The following is a 22,507-nucleotide window of genomic DNA, read 5'->3' as shown; positions in this document are numbered from 1 at the left end:
GTGACAGTCTCAGGCATAGTGAGTCCTTGAGTGCCCTAAGTTAGAAGGTCTGAAGTCCCTTGTGGTGGGAAAAAATTGAGACCTACTGACCTACACTGAAAAACACTGTTAAGTCAGAGATGACCGAAAACTGGGTACAGGAGTGTACCCCAAACTGTATATGATAACAGAGAGCAGTGGAGCCTAAGCCTGGCCGGCAGACAAGAGGATAATAGAGATTAGCATTCAGAATCCACATCAGCTCTGATGGACCCAGGAGAGTTGCCCAGATGATGCTCTGCAAGGCAGAGTGAAGCCGTTTTCTTTGTCTCACACAGTGAGGGTTCTCAGAGAGGGACCATGCTCCGGATCCATTGCTTCCTTGGGGGCTTTAGGCCAGCTGGCTTTCAGCTTGGCCAAGGATGGCTCCACTGCCCCTGCGTGAGGCTCTCACACCTGGCATCATTCAAGGGCCATCAGAAGAGCTGCCCCCACCCCCGACACTCTATGCCTGTGGGACCCAAAGGCAGGTCTCTGTGTCAGCTTTGATCTTGCCTGGTGATGCTGGCCAGTCCCATGTAGCACTGAGCCCTGTGAGATAGCAGCAGGGGGGCTGCGAGTACCCCACCTCCCAGCCCCAGAGCTGAGATCAACAGGAATGAGAAAAGGATTACCACAGACTAGTTCCTGCATGGCCTTGGCCTCCCCTCAGTAACCTCATACCTGCCTCCTGTCAAGCGACAGAAAACAGGGTGGACTGGGGCCAAGGTGAAGTCCGGACAGTTCATGAAGGAGGCCATGAAGCCTGCACTGGGAAGCCAGCCGCTCTACTCTCAGCAGGGCCAGAAGAAAACAGCCATGGACGTGAACTTTGGGCATCAGCCATCAAGTCCAAAATCCACATCCCCCAGCTGTGCAGTGGCCTGGGGCAGCATCCCCGCTCCAGGGTGCTCTGCCAGGCTCGAGCTGTGGTTCTCTGTAACCTCTCCTGCTTGTGTGAAGAGCCTGGTGCCGGGGGACTTTGCTGATGGATCAGGGAAGGGCCAACTGCCCCAGGGGGATTCAGCTCATGGGCACCCTAGGCCAGGGCTGCCTGCCCACCATGACACTCAGTAACTCCATCCTTCCTCTCTCCCCGCTAGAGTTAATGACCAGGAGAACCCCCTGGCTCACGTGGCCAGGTGAAGGATCTTCCAAGACATGTTTAATCAAGATATAATGTTTAATTAATATAGATAAGCAGAACCTAAGTATACAGTTTGAAAGTTTTGACAAATGTAAAACAGGGGTAATCCCCACCCTCATGGATTTATACAGTATTTCCTTCATCCAGAAAATTCTCTCATGCCCCTTCCTAGTTCTTCCCGGTGGGTCTTTCTTAAGCTCAGGTCAAAGCCAGGTATCGCTACTCTTAAATGTCTAGTTTGCACCCCTTTCATTTGAAATAGACGCCAACTGGGTGTTCATGACGGGGAGAGATGCATGAGGGCGAGGACCGAGCGGGAGGGAAGGGAGCAGGCTGGGGCAGGCAGAGGCTGGTGCGGGAAGGACGAGGACAGCCAGAGAGCCTGCAGACGATCACCCCCCCTCCCCGGGCGCCTGGGTTTACTAGGAAGGGAGGGAGGTGAAAAGTGCAGGGGATTTCATCACTTTAGGGGAGCGCTGTACCCGCACACACAGACTTGTCCCTAGACCTTTCACAGGGGCCGTGCCCTCTCTTTGCCAGGCACTGTGCTAGGCTCGGGGCACACAGGAGGCCCGCATGAGACCATCAGCCCTGAAGCAAGCTCTTGGGAACCAGGTCTCCGGTCCAAGGATGGGGTGCGGGTTGCAGTCTGGACTAGCGCCAGCGCCTGTGTCAGGTCCGCATCCCGGGCGAGACCCCGTCCATGCTAAGTGCTGCAGGCCCAGTGAGCCCGACCCCGGGGAAACCCGAGCAAACGCGCGCTGGGAAGAGGGTTCCTTGTGGTGTCGAAGTACATCCACCTTCTCTGTCGCTTTGCCACTTTTCCCAGGGTTGTAAGGAGTGAGAGGGTGGGGAACTTTGTGGGTTGTGAGAGCCTGCGTGCAGTTCAAGGCGGCCCCGCCAACAGGTGGCTCAGGTGGCTGAAAGGGCCGCTTTGTACCAGCAAGGGCACAGGTGGGTCGCACAGTGAACAGGCTTAAGAAATGTTCATGTAATTGAAACCCTCCCCGCTGTTACTCACCCTCAATTGTCCTGAAGCACAGGCCTGCCAACCCAGTATCACGGGAGGGACACCCCATCGCCCTTCCTGGCAGCCCCAGGCCCCAGCCCACAGGCTGCCGGTTTCTAATGGCAACAATAGCTTCTATAAACTGGGTATCTGTTCAGTCCATGACCTTGAGACTTTGTTTGCAGAGCCTCCACCTTGGGCCTGAGCCTACCTGTTTTGACTCAGGTGAAGGAAAGGAAAGCTTACAGCCCAGCCTGGCTTCACCTGTCCTGGGCCTGGAATGATCCTTCCAACCACCAGGTCCCCAGCCCCCTCTCCGTCTTCCCCTCCCACACTCAGGCCAAGAAGCCTATTCGTCTCGGCAGGTAACGGGATCCCCCACAGGCCCAGCCCCATCGATTGGCCGAGACGTTACCTTTCTTCAGAAGGGTCATCGGCTTCACTCCTGGGAGGCTCGAGTAACCCAGGACATTGACAGGGAAAGATAAGATCAGCTTTTATAAAGCCTTTCCCTTCCCCGCTGGGGACCTCTCCTCTTTGCAGAGTTCTTCTCTTGGAAGAATGCCCTCCCTGGGCTGGGTTGGCATAGGTCACTGTTCAGGATTCACTTCATATAGCTTCTGCCAAGATGGAAGGAAGGAAAGGAGAGGGGAAAAGAGCAAAGGAGAGGAGAGGAAAGGAAAGGAGAGGGAAAGAAAGGAAAAATGCTGCCACCTGGAGCAGAAGGGATGGGTTAAAACTAAGAACCCATCTGTGGATAGATCCAGTCTGGGTTCAGTTTCCTCAGCTATGAAATCACAATGAAAAGAGCCATCTACAGCCACGCTGTGAAAATTAAGAGAAATGATGTGCATGCAGCCCCTTGAGGGGCCTGGAGGTAGCCCCGACTTCAATGGCTGTATAAGCAGAGGCCTTGGGTCGGACCCAGGGTCTTCTCCGTGGTCCCTCTCCCCTTCCTGTCCTCCCCAGGACTGGAGGGCTGTGGCTGGGTGGCTGGGACAGACCCACCACTGGAAAGTCTTCCTGCCTCAGGCAGCTCCAACCAGCCCTGCTCAGTCTTCAGCAGCCACATGTGCCTGGGAAAGGGCGGAGAGAGCAGTTTGTCCCATAGCCATGCTAAATGTCCCCTTAGTCACTTACAGACTCATTCTAAAATGCAAGTCTTTTGGCGCTTCTTCTTAGCATCTCCTATAGCCTGGTTTTCTGTTTATCTTTTTAACCTGTATCCAAGGGCTACTGAATACTAACCTGCTAAGTGGATGATGGCTCCTCTCTCGGGCTGTTTGCAGGATTTCCACACAAGCAGGCGGAATTGTTAGGATCCCCTTCTGCCCAGCAAACTCTTTGCAGTCTCTGCTGTGGTCTTCCCTCTTTGCCAAAAATGTATCAGCCTCTGGCCCAGAGGAGAGAGTCCCAGACGAGATACCAGTGTATGTGAATTTTTCTCTCCACGACTCAACAGATCTAGTTGTCCCTTGGTATCCACAAGGGATTGGTTCCAGGACCCACAGCAGATACCAAAATCCATGAATGTCAGATCCCACAGTCGGCTCTCTGTATCTGTGGTCCCACATCTGCAGATGCAACCAATCACGATCACACAGTACTGTAATATTTATTGGAAGAAAAAAACACATATAAGTGGGCAGCAGCAGTTCAAACCCATGCTGTCTAAGGGTCAGCTGAATTAAGGAAACTTGCTTTTTTTTGTCTTAACCACCGCCTTCTCCCTGCCCTCTCCACATACAGTATGTATAACACATGCTTTCATGACCAAAGCATGGTAAATCAACAGTGCCGTCTTCTCGTGTGAACTAGAACAAGCCTGCAGTCTGTGCGAGCTCAGAATGTCCCTCCCAGTCCCAGGACTTGGCTCCCTGGGGCAAGCCTGAGGAGCTGGGCTACCTCTGAGGCTCAGAGTCCAGACATGCACACCCATAGACCAGCGTTCACATGCTCTGCCCAGTCATGCCACCAGGGGTGTGCAGTGGCCCAGCTGACCACAGAGCTGATGGCTTCCCGGCACCAAGCCTGCTGACCTGGTGACATTAATAGGCACAAAAGCTCCAGACTATTGGATGGAGTGTAGTGTGAAGGCTGATAAGGAACAGAGTAATTGTTGAATGTGTCTCGAGCCTCCCCTTGTAACTGACTTGATTGTGCAGAGAACGATTAGCCTGCAATGGTGCACGTTTGCTTTCTCCTCTTCCTCCTCTTTCTCCTTCTCTTGTCCTCTCTCCCTCTGTCTCTCCACTCCTGCTCTCTTCTGTACCTTTTCCTTGCTAACCTTGCCTCAACCTTATAGGAACAAATAGTTCCAAACAGTGCCCCCTACTGACAAAAAGAAGGCAAGACAGCCCCCCTTCACCATCTCTTTTGGCAACTGCTAAATGTAACCTCTCTTCTGTGAAAGCAGGAACTAGCACCTGAGGTTGGTGTTCAATGGATCACTCATTTTGGGAGGGGCCAAAAGAAAGCCAAGGCAAGACTCCAACCTGGGACCTGGGCAGAGCATGGCTTCTCTGCATAGACAGCAGGCCCAGTATCTGAGCCAGTCGTGGTGGGACAGGACCACTTGGTTGCTACAAGAGCCCAGAAAGGTTCTTAGGCCTCCACTGCACTCGTGCACCTGCTGGTTCCTGTTAAGTCCTGTGCTCTCCTCCTGCCTCGTGATCTCACCCCCTGAGACCTGGGAGGCATGGTGAATCCAGCATCCACTGCCCAGGTTGGCTTTGGATCTTTAGAGATGATAAAGGGGTGCTGGATTCAGTTGCCAGCAGCTGGTGGCAGACGGAAAATTATAGTACAATTGTGATCTTCCTGTTTTGGAGTTTAACCAAGAACCACCTGAATGCTTAGACTTTCCTGAGACCAGGGTTAGTCGCTGGATCCTAGAATCACGGACCTGAAAGGACTCATCTGGTCCATGCCCTTCATATAAGAAGCCCCTTACACACCCATCTGCCTAGGAAGGTTCCCTTTACTATCTAGTCCACTTTCCTCCAAGCTGCACACGCACTGGCCCATGTCAGTGGGCATTCCTAAAGAGGGCAGGGGGAGTGAGGTTAGGGAATCCAGTCTCTTCCCTCGTCAGCGTTCCCAGATGTGGAGCCCCAACAATGCTCGAAGAGCCCCCCTGGTCTCCAACTTGAATCAGGTTTCTCTTAACTTTCCAATAAAGCTCATTTGGGAAGCCCCACCTCATTTTTTCCCAACCTCCTCGTGTTCTAAACACAGGTTCCCCAAATTCTGCACTTTAAGCACAGGTCATGACCAACATGAAATGTTACAGATTGGGGATCACCCGTGGAGAGAAGCAGGGAGCCAGTTCTGATATCCAAGGCTGGCAAACCCATGCTGGAGGGCCTGGGGAGATGGGCCAGCAACGACTCCCCCCGACTCCGGCCTGGAGGCTCACCCAGGCTGTACTCACAGAGAGCCCCACTTCCGAATTGAAATTTGCTTGCCCAGCCAGCAGCACTGGGAGTTAATATTTCTAGCACTGTATTTAGGAATTAATTTCTAGAGAACTTAATCACCACCTCTTTCTCTCTCCCTCACCCCCTTCTTTTCTCCATTCCTCTCCCTTCTAATTTTCCACTTGGCTGGGAATTCTCCAGCAGTGAAAGTTCAGGCTTAGGGGAGGCGGTAGTAGCTGCTTCATTAGAGAGGATAATCTCATTGGAACCACTGACTTGAATAATAACCCCTCCAGGGGCCAGGGCCTTTGTCCCCAAGGGCTTTTAGCACCTCTGAACTGGGGCTGGAGGACCAACCACAGAGAAAGTGGAGTGGGGTGGGGAGGGGAGCTTAGGAGTGCCAGACTCCAATTCCGGAGCGGGGATGTCTTCCTCTGCTGTTTCCTGCTGGCCACCTGCAGGTCTGTGTTTGGTGGAGGTGGCAGTGGTGGTGGCAGGAATGAATGTCTGGGAACTCAGAGTCATATGGTGTGCGCTTTTTGAGTCCTGCCTGGAAAATGGGTGAAGTAGGGTCTTCCTCCATGTCCAAAGAGCTCTCACAGCAGAATCAAGTAAATGCTTTGGGAAGTACCTGGAGCCCCTTTGAAGGGAACATCTAAGCCAGCCCCCTACTCCTCCCACCCCCAGGAGTCATGAATCAACCCTTTGCACATCTCCTAGCTCTTGCCTGGACTAATGGGAAACCACAGTCCCGGAAGAGCAGGAAGCTATTACCCTGACAGACCCCGTAAGAATTCAAGAGGAATCTATTCTTCCTTCTCCATTTTCCAATCACTTCTAAGGTCAATTGTCTGTGCTTCTGGACATTTGCAGCTTCTGCTCTCATGGGCCCTGAGAGATGGTAGAAATGTCAAAACATCCCTGACAGTGACCTTAAACTTGACTTTCTACGAACAGAGCTGAGTTCTCAATACCCTTTGACAGCTAGGAAGAAAGCAGAGCTACAACCCAGACCATTCTTACCCTCTCTGCTCTCTCCTGGCCTCTGGGGCTCCCCCTCCCTCATTAAGAGGAAAAGTGGAAGGGGGAGGGTACAGCTCAGTGGTAGAGCATGTGCTTAGCATGCACGAGGTCCTGGGTTCAGTCCCCAGTACCTCCATTAAAAATAAATGAATAAACCTAATTACCTCCCCGTCCCCCCTAAAAAAGAGGAGAAGTTGGGCAGCCATCCCTGTCTTTTTGTTTTTGATTTGCCCCATGGGCCAGTCTGGGAGGAGATCTGTGCTTCCCCGTTAGCTGCAGTTAGGAAGGGCTGGATGAGGAAGGCAGAGAAAGGATGGGATAATAATACTAGCTTTTACTGAGGGCTTACTATGTCTGAGCTATGCTCTGTTCTAAGTGCTCTCCTTGCATAATCTTTTAACCCTTATAATAACCGTATTAGGTAGATAGTATTTTGTCCTGATTTTATAGGTGAGAATACTGAGGCAGGAAGAGGTAAGTAATTTACACAATTACACAGTTAGATGGGATGTTTAAAACTGTGAGCTAGAGGTGGCTGCCCTGGTAAGACCTGTATCTGGGAGGAGACGATAAATGGCTAGTTGGGGGCTCTCAGGAGCGAAGACAGGATGCAGTCTCATGAGCACTGGGAGCAGCAAGCCATGCAGATAGAACTTGTCTTGAGATTCCTCCATGCAAGTTCCTTTATACCCCCTGGAAGAGAGAGGGAGTCCACCTCTTTTCTCTCTGGACTCTTATTTAGTAACTCTGGGTGATGTTTGGGCTGCAAGAAGCTTCATTTTTCCTCTCTTCATAATTTAATCAAAGACATTTTTCAGATCTACTGATTGCTTTTGGAAATAGGAACTTCAAAGTTGGGGAGTCAGTGAATAATTGAAGCCCGTACCAGCTCTCTGGGTCTGCTGTTAATGGGAGTAATAACACTATTAATAGCGATGTCAGTGCAGACACCCTGGAAAAGTCCATAACATTAGCTTAATGGCTGGAGGTAATGAAGTCCTCAAAGAGGAGCTAGCCTGGTAAATTAACTTCCTAGACTTTTAGGCAGATGCGCTTGTTGCCATGGGTCTGCTGGAACAGCCCGGCAGTGCCTTGGAGAGGACCACACTCAAGTCTGACCTTCCACCCTTGGGATGAGATTCCTAGAAGGGTCCTGGAGAATTCAAAAGTCTCAGTAATATTCAAAGTGCTTCCAGTGGCAGGCAGAAACAGCGATTAGCCTAGACAAGAAGATTGAGGGGACATTTTAAAATTGGCCTAAGCATATAAGGGACATCAGGATGGCAAGGAAAATGGGCTTCATCTAGAAGCTTCAGGGAGGTAGAGCACAGTGGATAAGAATGGAGGCTCCAGAGTTCATCTGTGATCAAATACAGGCTCCCTCTGATTAGCTGGTGACCTTGAGCAAGTGCCTAACCACCTCTGCAGTTTCCTGATCTGTAAGGTGGGGTTTAAAATGGTACCAGCCTCCCAGCATCGTTGGGAGATTCAGTGACATAAACTGTAAGCCCCTTATCACCGTGTCTAATGAGAGCTCATCGGCTAGGAGCCATGATGAGTTTATTCAGAGTTGTTTTTCACTTTTGCATTACACATCCAATTTACTCCAAGGTCATCCTTTTTGTCCGTATCGCCCCTTTCTTCCTCTAGCCCATACCTCCAGTGATTTCTCAGTGAAATTCTCCACTGTTAGGCTGTCTTTCCCACCAAGGCCAAGGTGCCTTCCTCCCCCGTGGCTGGAGGAGAGGCCCCCACAGCTGTCCTCTGTGCCTGAGAGTCACCCCAAGAGCATCTCCAGGTATCCAGACGCCTCTCTGCCTCCATTTTTTATCCCACCCCCAACACTCTTCTGCTTCTTGAGGCAGATGTCCTCTGCCAAGAGCTTCCTCCACAGATAGGTTCCGCATGCCTGGCTGTTTCATTCCCTACTCGACTCTTCACCCAGTGCTCCCTCCTGTCCTGCAACAGCCCCTGACATCCCCCTTCCTCTGCAGTCTACTCTCTTTAACCAAAAGAGATCAGTGATCAGGAGTGATTTCCCTGAAGTCCCATCCTATCGCAACTTGTCCCTCTGAGGACCCTGCTTTCCCTCACCCCACAGCAGAATCAGTAGCCCAGAGGTTCCAAATCATGGCCACTCAGCGAAACCCCGTGTTCACAAGGTTTGTCTGGCTTGGTTTGCATACTGTTCCCTGAAAGTCAGTTTACTCCCAGCAGTAAACTCCTACTGTAGGGCAGGGCTAGCCCCAGGGCTGTAAGATCTCAGGTCACCTGGATGTGATCCACCTGTGGCATGGCACACTTTGAACAACACAGGACACTAAACAATAATAGTAAACTTCCTATGGCAGTTACCCTATGCTGTGGAACTGGGGTTCAGATCCAGCCCCGACTGGCTTCAGAGCAAGCCGTGAACTACCACACTCTGCAGCTTCCATCCTCCCTCCCCTCCCTCCACCTACCAGTGTTTCCCTTCTGTCTGCTGGGCAGGAGGCAGGCAGGGGGGTTCCAAATAGGTCAGGCACAGTTTCTCCTTTTAAGAAGTTCACTCTTGGTGGGAGAGGGCACCACTTAGCCTAAGAACTGTTACATAAGCCGAGAAGTTCTAACTCAGTGCTCTCCACTTTGCCTGGCGTGGGAGTGGGTTGGTGGGGAGAGGGGAGCACTTGTAGGTGCATAATAGTTGAAGCATGTCTGGAAGGACAGGTAGAAGCTGGACAAGGGAAATGTGGGCAAGTGGGCGGTTCAGATAGAAGAACTGGCAAGCCCAAAACGAGGAGATCTGCAAGAGGAGATACGTGGAAAGAAGAGTCTTGGTTGGCTAAGCAGGGGCTGAGGCTGAGTCGGGAGGGACAACAGGCAGGACTTCCAGCTCTTTCTGTGAATGAGGAGGACCCGCGGGCACTTTAGGATGACTCCTGAGGTTTTGCGTTCTGAAATCAGCCAATGGTTGGAATTATTATCTGCTTCCAATTCAGGCATGATGGGGGAGGACCAGGCTGGAGGGAGGAAACCGAAAGGTTAGTCCTGGGCACGCTGAGTTTGGACACATCTTAGGAGCTGCTGGCGGTGCCTGACCTCCACGCCGGCCCCTCGCTGAACCTGAGGCCCTCCCCTGAGTCCCTCGTCGGTTGGTCTGTCCTTCCCAGGTGCACCCGGAAAGAGCGCTGTGAGCGGTCCAGAGAGCCCCGCAGGTTTGCCTCCGAGATGAAGCAGTGCGTCCGGCTGACCGTCCATCCCAGCAACATCTCCGTGTCTCAGTACAACGTCCTGGTAAGGCCGTGGGACTGGGGTCCAGGATGTGGGAAGAGCCCTCTCCCCACCAAAAAGGGCCACAGGTCTACACCCCTCCAGAAGGCCGGGCCATGCCTGGCCAGCAGAGCTGCTCCAGAGCAGGGCAGAGATGCCAAAGAATGTGTCCCTGGGGATGGAAGAGGGGGACGTGCACAGAAATATTGGGGAAGAGGCTCTGTGCGTGATGGCAGAAAGACAGGGAAAACTGTGACACCAAAGGTGACTGAGAGAGTGACCAAGAAAGCGAGAGTGCTGGGAACACCACCCTTGTCTATAACGTGGGAAAGAGGTGCAAGCAGGGGAGAGAAGGGGAGATGGCGCCCACGTTCCTGCTGGGCACTTGATGGTTGGCGTTGCCGTTTTCTAAAACTGGGGGTAATGGGGAGGAGCTTGATCAGCAGCGCCTCAGTCCTGCCCCTCTTTCTACCTACACATCCCCGAAACGATCCATTTCCTGGGGCCAAATCCATCCAGACTCTAATTTCTTTTGTCTCAGTCTCCTAACATCCCACCACCTTCTCTATATGCTCCTGTAATAAATAGGATCTCTTCCTCTCCATGTCAATATTGCCTCATGCGTTTCTCTTTTTTTATTCTCTCTGATCTCTCTTGCTCTCCCTCCTTCTTCCTTTATTCTATACCTTCTTTCTCCCATTTCTCTCTCCTCCTCTCTCTCCCCATGCTGGGCTGTTCACAGCTGGTCCTGGAGACATACAATGTCCCCGAGCTGTCAGCTGGCGTCAACTGCACCTTTGAGGACCTGTCAGAGATGGATGGGCTGGTGGTAGGCAATCAGATCCAGTGCTACTCCCCGGCAGCCAAGGAGGTGCCCCGGATCATCACGGAGAACGGTGAGCAGTCCCCAGAGGCAAAGCTTCTCGGCGAGTCCTTCTTCTGCCTGGATGATGAGAACTCAAGACCGACATGGGGGACTGAGGGAGCGCACAGGAGGGGAGGGTCAGAGGAAGGGGTGTGCGTTGGTGGGTATGTTACAGGAAGAGGGGCATGAAGTGTTCCTCCAACCCTGCTGCCTTTGGAATTGAAACCAGGTGAGCAACTGTGGGCCAACATCACCCTAGGTGAGGAGCAGCTGCAGAGAGAGCGGGAGAGGGAAGGGCCAGCACAGCATCAGAGCATACTGGTCAAGTTCACAGATCGTGCTAGAGCATGACAGGGCTGGCCTGGAGGGGCACAGGAGGAGGGGAAGCCGGTCTGGAGCAGGGATGGAATGTGGGGGGCATCTGGCTCCTTACCCACTGCCTGCACTGCTGGGTCTCGCACCCTGGACCGCTGCCCCACTTTGCCCTGCCTCCCCAGAGCTGCCTGTTCATGGCCAGCTGCTCTGGAAAGGATGGTGTGGACAGAGGCCCAGCGCTGGCAAGTTACAGGCCGGCCTAGGCAGCCTGATTCCATGCTGGCCCTCCCATTTGGGCTTGTCACATTTGTTCCAAGCTGATTGATTAATGAGGCTCTCGGGGAAGGCACAGAACAAGGGGCCTGGGGTCAGGGCTGTGAATTAAACATGGGCCCCAGCTCCTCCCTGGCGCCAGCTGAGGATTCCAGGGACGCCTGCCCGAATGGAGCCCTGAGCCCATCAGAGGAGGGGGCGTCAGCACAGGGGCTGTCTTGGTAGAGACAGGGAATGAGCTCGCATGCGCACACACAGACATGCAAACCCTCTTGTGTAGTTTGTGGCAGCATTGCAGAATCTACATGTTTCTCCTAGTAGCTAATCAACGTGTGCATTTGTAATTCTGTGAGTCCGGCAGGCACATCATGCATGTGAGTGCACACTTGAATACCTGTCACGGTGTGTGTGTGTGTGTGTGTGTGTGTGTGTGTGTGTGTGTGTGAGAAAGGACCTGGTGAGCAAATGAGAGGTGAGTGCCAGGAAGACAATGCAGAAGGAGGAATAGATCAGAACTGCCCTCTGTAGCTGTTCTTAGGGTGGTCCTGGGGACAGGGCCCAGCTGAATCCGAGTCCTGTTAGAGCTGAGAGCACCCCTGGGGAGCGGGCTCCCCTCTCCCACAGTGCCTTACTCTTGGTGGGACCCTGACCCGGGGCCATGGCCTTACCCCTGACCTCATGACTGGCTCCGCCCACAGGGGACCATCATGTCGTCCAGCTGCATCTCAAGTCGAAGGAGACGGGCATGACCTTTGCCAGCACCAGCTTTGTCTTCTACAACTGCAGCGTCCACAATTCGTAAGTGCTCCCCTCCCCCACCTCACTCAGCTCCATTTCTGGGGTCAAGGTTCATCCAAAGAGAGAAGACTTCCTCTTCTGGCACCCACAGGGTTAATGGAAAGAGGCTAGAATGAGCTTGGCTCTCTGGGGTCCCCAGTAAGAGGCAGCCCGTCCCCCCTGCTAGATTGCTTCAACACTGGAATTCTCTTCCTGCTTCTTCCCACAGAGCTTGCCATGGCTTTACCACTTGGTGACCTAGGAAAGTCGAGTAGATAGATGAAATCATGTTCGAAGTTTCCATCAGTCCGTAAAATGATTTTAAGCATCTACCATGTGCAGGACAATGTGTTACTCATTGGACAGGGAGGATCAAAAATTAATAAGATGCAAAGACTCATCCCATCCATTCAGCCTAGTGGATGAACAGGACGTGAATAAGTAAAATATAATAGAGCAAGACCAGCACTGTCCCAGAGACATACACAAAGGGACTAAGGGGATAAAGGCCCAGGGAGACCAAGTCTCTGTTGGTCAAAGAAAGAGGACGAGATGGTGAGGCAGAGGAAATGGTACTCCAGGCAGAAGGACAGCATGGGGAGAGCATGGCCTGTTCTTGGCTGAAGCACCAGACACACGTGGGGACAGTGGACCTGGACACCATGAATGGCTTAGCCTCCATGACATGACCCTTTGGAAGAAGGGAACCATGTTGGATTCTAAGCAAGTAGGAGCTTTTATAAGGTTGCCTGTGTTTCCTGGGAATAATGCGTAGAGGCAGGGTGACCAGCTCTGCCGGAGCCCTCGCACTGAGGGAGCTGCTACAGGACCTTCCCCTGCCAGGCTGGCTGCATGTGGGTCCCTGTCAGCCAAGAGCCTGGAGTCAGTTTGAATTAAAAGTCAATTTCACTGCTTGCCCTAACTCTTAAGCCCCCTCTGGGTGAGCCCCACTACTCCAGACCTCACTGTTCCCCAATTCAGCAAAGACAGCCTCATCCTTTAAAAATGGAGGGTGGTTAGTGAGGCTCTGGGGGACCAGGGTGTCAACCACCTGAGTGAGGGGGAGGAGGCCAGGGGCTCCTGGCTTCCTGAGGACTGGGAGAGAAAAGGGATGGGTTTTTGTAAGATCTGCTCTTCCTGAGTGTTTGAAGGTGGTTCCTCCCGCTATTAAAACATTTTTTGCTGGGCTCTAGAGTCGTAGGCTTTCTGCTTTGGGTTCATGCAGGTGCTGTGACCTGTGCCTCTTCCCCCTCTGTGCGCAGGTGCCTATCTTGCGTGGAGAGCCCGTACCGCTGCCACTGGTGTAAATACCGGCACGTCTGCACCCATGACCCCAAGACTTGCTCCTTCCAGGAAGGCCGGGTGAAGCTGCCTGAGGTAGGTCCCGCAGCCAGAGCACTGAGTGCCACTTGCTGTGAGCATGGGACACACAGGTAGGCCTTCCCTTAAGAGAAAACAGAGGGAAATACCGCAGAACCCCCGTCTTCCTCCCCAACCCCGACTCTTAAGGGTCCACGTCTCAAAATCAGTAAACAAGCAAAGCTCTGCGCTCTGGGTCAGTCCTAGGGGTTCAGTTACAGACAGAAGTGCATTCCAGGTCACTGTAGCCAGGGGAGTCCCGGACCATTTCAGAGAGCTGAGTGTGTGTGTGTGTGTGTGTGTGTGTGTGTGTGTGTGTCCTAAAAATAATCTTTAAGTACACGGCAGGACTGTGTACAGACTCCTCAGCTGTCCCTCGGAGCACTGTCTAAAGAGATCAAAGAAGTCAAGTTGAGTGAAAGGGAGAGAAGAACAAGAATGAAAGGATGGTCACTCACCCACCAGAGAGGTGGTCCTCAAGCTGTGGTCCCCAGTCCAGCAGCATCAGCTTAACCAGGAACTTGTTAGGAACGCAGAGCCTCCCACTCCACCCAGGCCGGCAGGGTGAGAGCCTGGGGTGGGGTCGGCTCTGTGTGCGATTCTGCTGCACCGTCTAGTCTGGGAACCACTGAGACAGCGTTGGGCTCCGTGGCTAAGATGCTCCTTCTGTTCCTGCCTTGTCTTTAGTCTTATCCTTGAAAACTATTCATCACCGTAATAGAAATACTCTACGCCTATGTAGTTTCCTCTCTTAGAATGTCAGTGTGTGGGCAAAGACCTCAAAGATAATGGGTGTAAAAACACTTTGGAAAAGTCTGGTGTTGTTCAAACATAGTGCTTGTGTGACTCCAGCCATTGGGCGAGTGGTTCTGAGCAGAGTGGCGGCTTTAGAATGCTGTTATTTAGAATAGAAGGATAGAAAGATTGTATTTCTATATCTGTATCATGTTGGTTAGATGCCACTGGGTGCAGGGACAGAGCACTCTCTCAGCCAACACTGGACTCAGACAGGCTCCAACACCCCCCAACCCTGTGTCTTGGGTGTGCCTTCCAGCCCTGTTTACACACCCACACGGGTGCCGTGACCATGCGGCAAACCCCATGGCTGTGAGGGCAGGGAACTGTCCGGGCTCAGGAAGCACAAGGGCCGTTTGGGGGACAGGAGGGCCCTGATGAGGACAGAGGGGCCTGCCACAGTGCCCTCATCCCCTCCCCCTGACTTCCACACCACTAACTTGGACCCAAGCCTTAATGGCGGTAGGGAAGCTGCCTTGTCTATGAGGCTGAAAGGGAAGCAAGATGGACACGCCACCCCCGGCACCTGCTGCGCTGGGCTCGCCTCACCCAGAAAAAATGCACCTGATGATGAGAAACTCCGAGCCCCAGATCCCATTTCCCAGGCTCTGAGGGCTGAGCAGGAGTGATTCCGGTGGAGAAGGGCCAACCCACCACTGTGGCCCTCCAACTCTCCAATTTATGTGAGCCATTTTATGGTGAGCCTGGCAAGGCATCGCTGTGACAGGCTCCCAGGTAGCTTGGAATCACCGTGCCTCCTGTATCACATCACTGCATGGAATTAACTATGGCTTCTCTTTTTCTTGGATGCTTATTCATTCTAAGAGAAGGAAGTTTTACAGCCGTACTTCTGGAGCGAGCTTGGAGGTTGCATTCTACCCGGCTCAATAATGGGCCGTTTTGAATATGTCACAGAGGAGAGGCCAGAGTTGACCACCTCATGATGGTCATTGTAACAGTGATTTCCTAGAGACTGTACCAAGGGGAAAAGAAGTAAATGAATATTTGTGGACTTTTGGCCAATTCCAGACATTTTAGGACAGCAGAAGGAGATAGGTCATTGCCCTCAGAGCTTAGACGAAAGCCCCTGACTGCTAACAGAAATAAGATGATTTTTTTTTAATGTCATTGTTTTGTTTTCTATATTTTTGTTTCTGGAAAGGGCTAGTAGCAGGGATGAGGGATAAAAAAGAAAACTGCACACTTGAAAGGCGATTTTGTGGAAGCCCCCAGACACGAGCGTCCTCCCTCCACGCCAGGGGAAGGGCTTATCCATAGCATACTTGGAAGCGTTGCTATGTGTCACCGGTCATCCTACGTCACCCAGTTCCTGAGCATTTCCCATATTTGAGGCATTGTGGGAGGTTTAAAGGTGTGTAAGAGATCTCTAGATCTGTATTTAGACATGTGTAAAATGGGACCATTGGTCCACACGATCTCTCAAGTTCTGTAGTTGTCAGCGGAAATAATCTGGAGAGCACCGCAGAGAAATCCACACCCAGAGCGTGGGTCTTACCAGGTGAGTGTCCAAGTGCAGCCTGGGTCTCCCAGCTCTGCCCAACAGGGGGCTCACATGCAGCCTCAGGCCTGCAGCTCCTCTGGGTTTCCAGGCCCAGACCCATGCCAGGAATGAGGGGGAGACCCAGGCCCCGTGATTCTTCTGGAAGTCCCCGGGTCTTCCTTTGCTTTCAGCCTTTGAGTGTGGGGATGCAGACGGGGGCCTTTTGCTGGCCAAGAGGGAGGCCACCAGGTGGGCTCCACCTCCCCGGCAGCATCCTGTATCCCCAGGAAGGCCTTCATCCCGGCGTCTTCCAGTTCCAACACTGGCTTTGTTGACTATCACCAGGCATGTTGAATTACCTCTTTATTTTCCCCCTGCACAAAGCCTGCATTCAGGTGAAGTTATTGGTCTGGAACAGAGAACTGGTTGATCATTGTTGTTAGTATATTAATGGCAAGTATTCCTGCATAATTACAATTATTAGAAATAGAGTGCCCAATAATATATGTCGTTTATAGTAACTATATTCCAGTTACAAGGACTGATTTTGTTTCAACTAATGATGGCATTGTGATAACAACCCTCGGTCTTTAGATCAGCTGCCAGACCCTGGGTACCAAAAAGAAGAGGGAGAGAAAGGTAAGGGGAAGTGGGACCACAGAGCCTCCCTGCTCTCAGTCCTGTTCTCCCGGTATCAGCTGAGACTCCTTGCTTCCCACTGAAACGGCCTTTCACCGGGGCAGCCACGGACAGGGCCATGCTCTCACCTCCACCAAGCAGGGGGGCCACTGGTCTCCAAGTGGCTTTGGAATCCGCAGGCTCCTCTGATGGGGGACCTGAACCCCCATCAGGCCTACACACTTAATAACAGCGATCCCTTAGGGAATAAAGGTGAAGTTCCATGGAAAAACAAATCTATTGACAAACATTTTTCCATGATGGACTATTTTGCTGTTATTTCTCATCCAAACTGAAAAGCAAAGTGAGCTGAAGGCAAGGTACATCTGGCCTACTGTGTACAGGCTCCGAGAGGAGGTTCCCGCAGCCCCTCTCTTCTTGAAGTTCAACCAGAGTGTTTACTCCAGAGAACAGTTGTAAGATCAGAAGAGGCAAAATGAATTCTATTTGATTTCCAAAGCTGTGCTTGAAAGTTCCTCCCCAAATCCCCTCCCACCCCCATACCCCTGAGATGAATCTGTAGCCAGGACAGGTATCAGGAAACCTGCCAATCCCAAGGTCAGTCCTCCTTGGGAAGGCTGGTAAGGCAGGGAAGGTCCGGCCCCAGATGGCTGCTTGCCCCTGGTGCTGAAATATCCCCATGCCCAGGGACGGGGCGGGCCAAGGGCATTTACCCCAGACCAGACGTGAAGGAGATCAGGCCAGCTGGCCTTGGCAGTGACTCCGCTCCCCCTCGTGCAGAGGAGCCATTCCTGGGACCCAACCCGAGGACACAAAACCACCCTTGCCGTGCCTTTCACCCTCCTTTGAGAAAGCAAAGCCAAGCCCAGCTAAAGAAGCTGCTTCCACCATGCGCCACCCCCGCTGCAGCTTCCATTACTGGGCTGCCATTTCTCCACTCAGCTGCACTTTCCATCCATCTCATCTGCCCCTCCCCAGCTTAAGGTTATGGGTATTTCCTTTCTGTATTATTACTTTGCTCTCTCCATAAACCAGCGCGTCATAGATCACGCTGATGGCATTATGAACTTGGGGAACAGCAAGAAAATATATGGCACATTGCCTTTTTGCCTTGGGCACCACGGGTCTGAGAAGGGGAGGGTAAATTTGGGGGGTTGGTTGGGGCTGGTGCTGCCTTGTCTTTGGAATTGATGCGGGCTGTGGTGACATGGTGGGGAAGGGTAACTTGCAAATCACTTATTCCTTAGCTGCCCCTCAGTGCTGCCCCCGCCCTGTGCCCTGTCCCCAGAGCTTCACATCCCCCCAGTCTTGCTGTAACAACTGGGAGAATTAGAGCCCTCATCTTGTAAACACACTAAGGGCTGTAAATCCACAGCCTACCTACCACCCCCTCCCCAGGCAGCACCAGCCCTGAAGGCAGCTTTTCCTCTCCCAGCTGGGCAGCATTCTTTATGTTCCTGCTCAATTATTTAAATATGCAATGAAATCTCTGTATAAAGCAGCCACTGACATGGGACATGGTAGACGGAAGGGCATCTTTTTTGCTCTCATGGGTTGGCTTGGTGTTCATGCTCCCCCTGCAATTAGCAGTGCTATCTCTACTTCTGTGTGCGTTTCAGTGGAAACTAAAATGTGCCCAGGGCTGGGCAGTGGACCTAGAGCTCGCTGGAGCCATCCCTTGAAAGCCAAGACCTTAAAGATCTTCTTGTGCCTCAAGCCACCCCTCTCCCCACCCCAAAGTCCTTTCTTACAACTGCAGGATGCTGCCATGGGCAAAACAGCCTCCAAGGGAACTGGTGCTTATTGCATGCATTTGTCTCCAAATAATCTTGTTAAATGCAGGTGTTTTCCACCCTCCAAGAGCTGGCCCTTTCAAATGATTGTTCAGAGAAATATCTTCCTTGAAAAGAGAAGGGCAGTATGTTTTTGAGGAATTCTATAGCAGCGAGATCATCATCTGGGGATAAATGTCAGTAGGATGATGGTGAGAATGTTTTACTCATGGTCATTGTGAGAACTGAGCGAGGGAACTGTGTCCTTAATTTCTTTCCCGTGGACACGGGAGTGTGTTGTACCAAGAAACAAGACAGCACATGGCAAAATACGTGCAAGGTAATGGAGGTGGTGGAATGCACTGGGCTGAATCCTTGTACCCCTTGTGCCGTGTAAATTGTGCTAGCTAGAGTAACAGTATCACACACTGCCTAGCAGGGCCATACCCACCTGTATGACTATACCTTGCAATATAACACTTATTAAGATATTAAAATACTTCCCTCCTGGTAGGTTAAATGGTGCTTTCAGGAGACCAACCTCCCCCACAAAGCCCCCCGCCCTCTCCAGCGTGCAGTGGTTGATCTTTTGAATACCACGCTTGGAGCTAGTTGAGTAGACATGGTTACCCATTTTTGAGACAGGAAAACTGAGCTTCGGAAAGGATGTATCCCAGGTCATCTACTGGGTTAATAATAAAACTAGGACCATAAAATTCATCAAATCCAAACCAGCTTCTTCATTTATGGATGAGGAGACCCAGAGGGTTTAGGGACTTGCCCAAAGCCACATGGTTGTCTGGTGGAGGTCCTGTCCCAGAGCATAGGGAACATTCCAGAAGTGGGGACTGATGTTAGGTGAGCAGTGGCTGGAGCTGGGACCTCCCTACCCATCCCCCCTGTGTTTGGGGCACTGGGAGCTGTTGAAATTGTTGGGCTCTGAAGCCTAGGAGGGATGGATAAGCTGGACGGTGGGGGCTGACGGGATGTTTATGGAAAGGCACACATTGGAGGAAGCAGGGGAGATGGATCCTTGGGAAATGAGGTAGGAACGGGGAGTAGCTGAGGGACAAGGTGCAGCCTGAGCTGAGGAGGAAGAGCTGGAAAAGAAGAAATGTTTGTTGAGTGCTTGCTCCCTCTGTGCCAGGTGCCTTATATGCGGTCGTTCATGGACTGCCCCCAAATGACCCTGTGGAGGATGTTTTTAATCCTCATTTGTAGTGAAGCCAAGCAATGTTTAGAGCTCTTTCAAGACAGAAATTAGCAGGAGGAAGATGGACTTGCCCTCATACTTATAAGATTCTCCAACTAGGTTCTTTCGAGTTAAGAAATCTCAAAGGTAAGGACACGACCTGCATGGCCTGAGCCCCCGACGATGACCGCAGTGCTGGGAAGCAGGGCATGAACGCCAGCCATGGAGAAACGTGGAGTTGCTCTGCAATTCCCCGTGAGCATCAGACTCAGAGGTGGTTTGGTACCCGGGATCTCAGCATGAGCCAGGCAGGGTCTGGGGAGCTGAGGTGGCAGGAGGGGGCAGCACGGTGGCAATGGTCCCTTCTTGCCTTGTTGCCTGGGGAAAAGTTGCCATTTTACATTCCAATTAGGAGGGACACTGGGGTCAATCAGCAGTGCCACCAGAGGAAAATGGGCCCAGCCCAGCCCTGGGCTTCTCCAATTATTATTAATGAACTTAGTCTCAGAGCCGCCAACCTTTTTATATGCAAACTAGGCCTTTATGGGGCCACTGGCAATCAGGAACTCATTAGAGAACTTGGTGAGACTCTTCCAGGGGAAGAGAGAGAGGCTTAGCTTCTGTATCCTGGACCAGAACCAGTCTAACCCCTAGGCCCACCACAGGAGGGGTCTGAAGCCCCCTAGTCCCACCTCTGGGAGATCCTTCTGACCCACCACCCCATCCTAAGGTGGTCCTCCCTGCCAGTGAGAACTTGCCTGTTTGGTTAAGGGGAGGAAAGAGGATGGGCTGGCATTCGAGTTCTTCAGCTGCTGGCACGTCTGCTGACACTGAACCATTTTTTTTTTTTAATTTTATTGAAGTATAGTTAGTTTACAATGTTGCATTAATTTCTGGTGTACAGCTTAGTGATTCAGTTATATATATATATTCCTTTTATATGCTTTTTCATTATAGGCTACTACAAGGCATTGAATATAGTTCCCTGTGCTACACAGTAGGACCTTATTGTTTATCTGTTTTATATATAGTAGTTGGTATAACTCCAAACTCCTAATTTATCCCTCCACACACACCCCCTTTCCCCCTGGTAACCTTAAGTTTGTTTTCTATTTTGTAAATAAGTTCACTTGTGTCATTTTTTTAGATTCCACATGTATGTGACATCATATGGTATTTTTGTTCCTCTTTCTGGCTTACTTCGCCTAGTGTGGCAACCATCATTTCCCTCTCCCCGCCTTGGTTTTTCTCCTTTGCAAAGTAGAAGGGATCCTTAGTTGGTTCAGAGGACTCAGCTTCAGACACCCTTGGGGCACCAGGGTTGCCACATCTCCCTGTGGGCCGTGGAGATGAGAGAGCCCAGCACACGTGCTGTTCCTCCACATGCAACACACCGCAGGCTCCCCTGCAGATGCGGATGCAGCAGGGGGCAAGGTCAGGCCAGGTGTGCTTTAGGGGAGGGAGAGCTGCCGGGGCCTCAGGTAGCAGGAAGCGTGAAGTCAGGGCTGGGCCGGACCCTCTGGCTCACTCCCCACCTGTCACAGACCACCCCTCTGGAGTCTCCAACATCACACACCTCCCCCACCCCCACCCCCACTTAGTCCTTTGCAGAGATTACTCTTGTCTTCTCTGGGTCCTGAGTTCTCATCTTGCCTCAGCGAGGAGCGGAGAGGGCGACAAAGGCAAGAGTGCGGGGTGAGGCTCTAAGGCCCCCTCTCTGTGCTGGACCTCCAGGTCCCTAGAGTCCCTGAGCCCCAGGGCCATAGGCGGGCTTCAGGGCATGTCCTCCATCCCCTCTCTCTCCAGCTGGCCTGCCTCCCTGCTGCTCCTCTTTGTTTTCTGTATTTATTTTAAACTGTGGTGAAATGCACAAATCATAAAATATCCTGCCTTAGCCAGTTTTAAGTGTAGTTTAGTGGCATGAAGTGCATTCACGTTGTGCAACCATCACCACCATCCATCTCCAGAGCTCTGTTCATCTTCCCCAGCGGAAACTCTGCGCCCATTGAACACTAACCTCCCCTCTCTACTCCCCCAGAAACCACTATTCTGCCTTCGGTCTCTGAATTTGACTGCCCTGCCTACCTCGTATGAGAGGAATCGTGTCGTGTTTGTCTGTATACAGTGACTGGCTTATGTCACCCAGCATAATGTTGTCAGTGTTCATCCGGGACATCGCGTGTTAGAATCCCTTCCTTTTTAAAGCTGAATCATATCCCATTGTATGTATATAGCACGTTGTGTTTACCCTCCGTCTGTCTTGGTTGCTTCCACCTTTTGGCTGTTGTGAGTTTTGTTCTGTGACCTTGGGTGTCAAGTTCAGACCCTGCTTCCAGTTCCTTTGGATGCAAACCCAGAAGTGGATTGCTGGGTCTGCGGCTCCTCACTTAGCTGCTTTTCAGGATCAAGGCACGGGCAGCCTGGAGGAGAGTTGGGGGTTGTTTAATGGGCCTGGAGTGCTCCCTGAAGCAAGGCTACAGGGTCAACAGGAAGCACAGAGGTGAGATGACCCAAATCATGGAATCAGGACTGGTCAGAGCTGAAAGGGTCCTTGGATCCCGCCCAGCTGACAGATGAGGACGTTGAGTCTCAAAGTGGGGGTGTCGTGTGTGATGGGCTCTGGGCTCCCGAGCTGGTCAGAAGCGCAGCTGCCCTAAAGCTCTTCTCCCTCCCAGCTTTCAGTGACAGAGGGGCTCACCAGGAGGGCCAGCTGCCCAGTGCCTGATTGCCCGGGACCCCTCCCATCTGCCCTTCCCCCGGCCACCTTTCTGCCTCACTCTGCTGGGGAGGAGTGCTGGGGCTGGGGGGAGAGTCCTCGCAGGGTGTGTGAGCTGTGCGTCCCGTGGCCAGCCTGCCCAGAAGCACGCCCCAAGCAGTCTGTCTCAGTCAGCGCACCCCAAACAGTGCCGCAGCTGGAGGAGTCTGGGGATGGCGGGACCTGCCTAACACAGGGCCTCACTCCTGCCTAGGCTGTCAGCCTGGGGTACCTGCTCCCTTCCACCTACTCCTGAGCATCCAGCAACACACAAGCTCCCACCTCTCATCTGAGCAGAGTACCACACACCTTATTTGATCTCATTGTCCACTCCCCGCCACCCCTCGACAGAGCTGATTGCCCCAGCAAAAGGGGCCCAGTGACTCGTTTCCTCTGTCT

General features: G+C 52.2%; 1 protein-coding gene across 3 annotated transcripts in view; it reads left to right on the top strand.

Annotated features, from left to right (window-relative positions):
* PLXNA4 (plexin A4) overlaps positions 1–22,507 on the top strand; it is a 565,211-nt gene that overhangs the window by 462,047 nt on the left and 80,657 nt on the right. For all 3 annotated transcript variants that reach the window (XM_032483354.1, XM_032483355.1, XM_014561902.2), the window contains 4 exons: positions 9,766–9,889; positions 10,608–10,761; positions 12,017–12,116; positions 13,358–13,472. In XM_032483354.1, the coding sequence (XP_032339245.1) occupies positions 9,766–9,889; positions 10,608–10,761; positions 12,017–12,116; positions 13,358–13,472 (493 nt within the window). The remainder of the gene's footprint in view (positions 1–9,765; positions 9,890–10,607; positions 10,762–12,016; positions 12,117–13,357; positions 13,473–22,507) is intronic.

The sequence above is a fragment of the Camelus ferus genome, chromosome 7 (genome assembly GCF_009834535.1).
Source record: "Camelus ferus isolate YT-003-E chromosome 7, BCGSAC_Cfer_1.0, whole genome shotgun sequence".
Classification (NCBI taxonomy): domain Eukaryota; kingdom Metazoa; phylum Chordata; class Mammalia; order Artiodactyla; family Camelidae; genus Camelus; species Camelus ferus.
The sequence above is the reverse complement of the archived record's forward strand: the minus strand, read 5'-3'. Positions and strand labels throughout refer to the sequence as shown.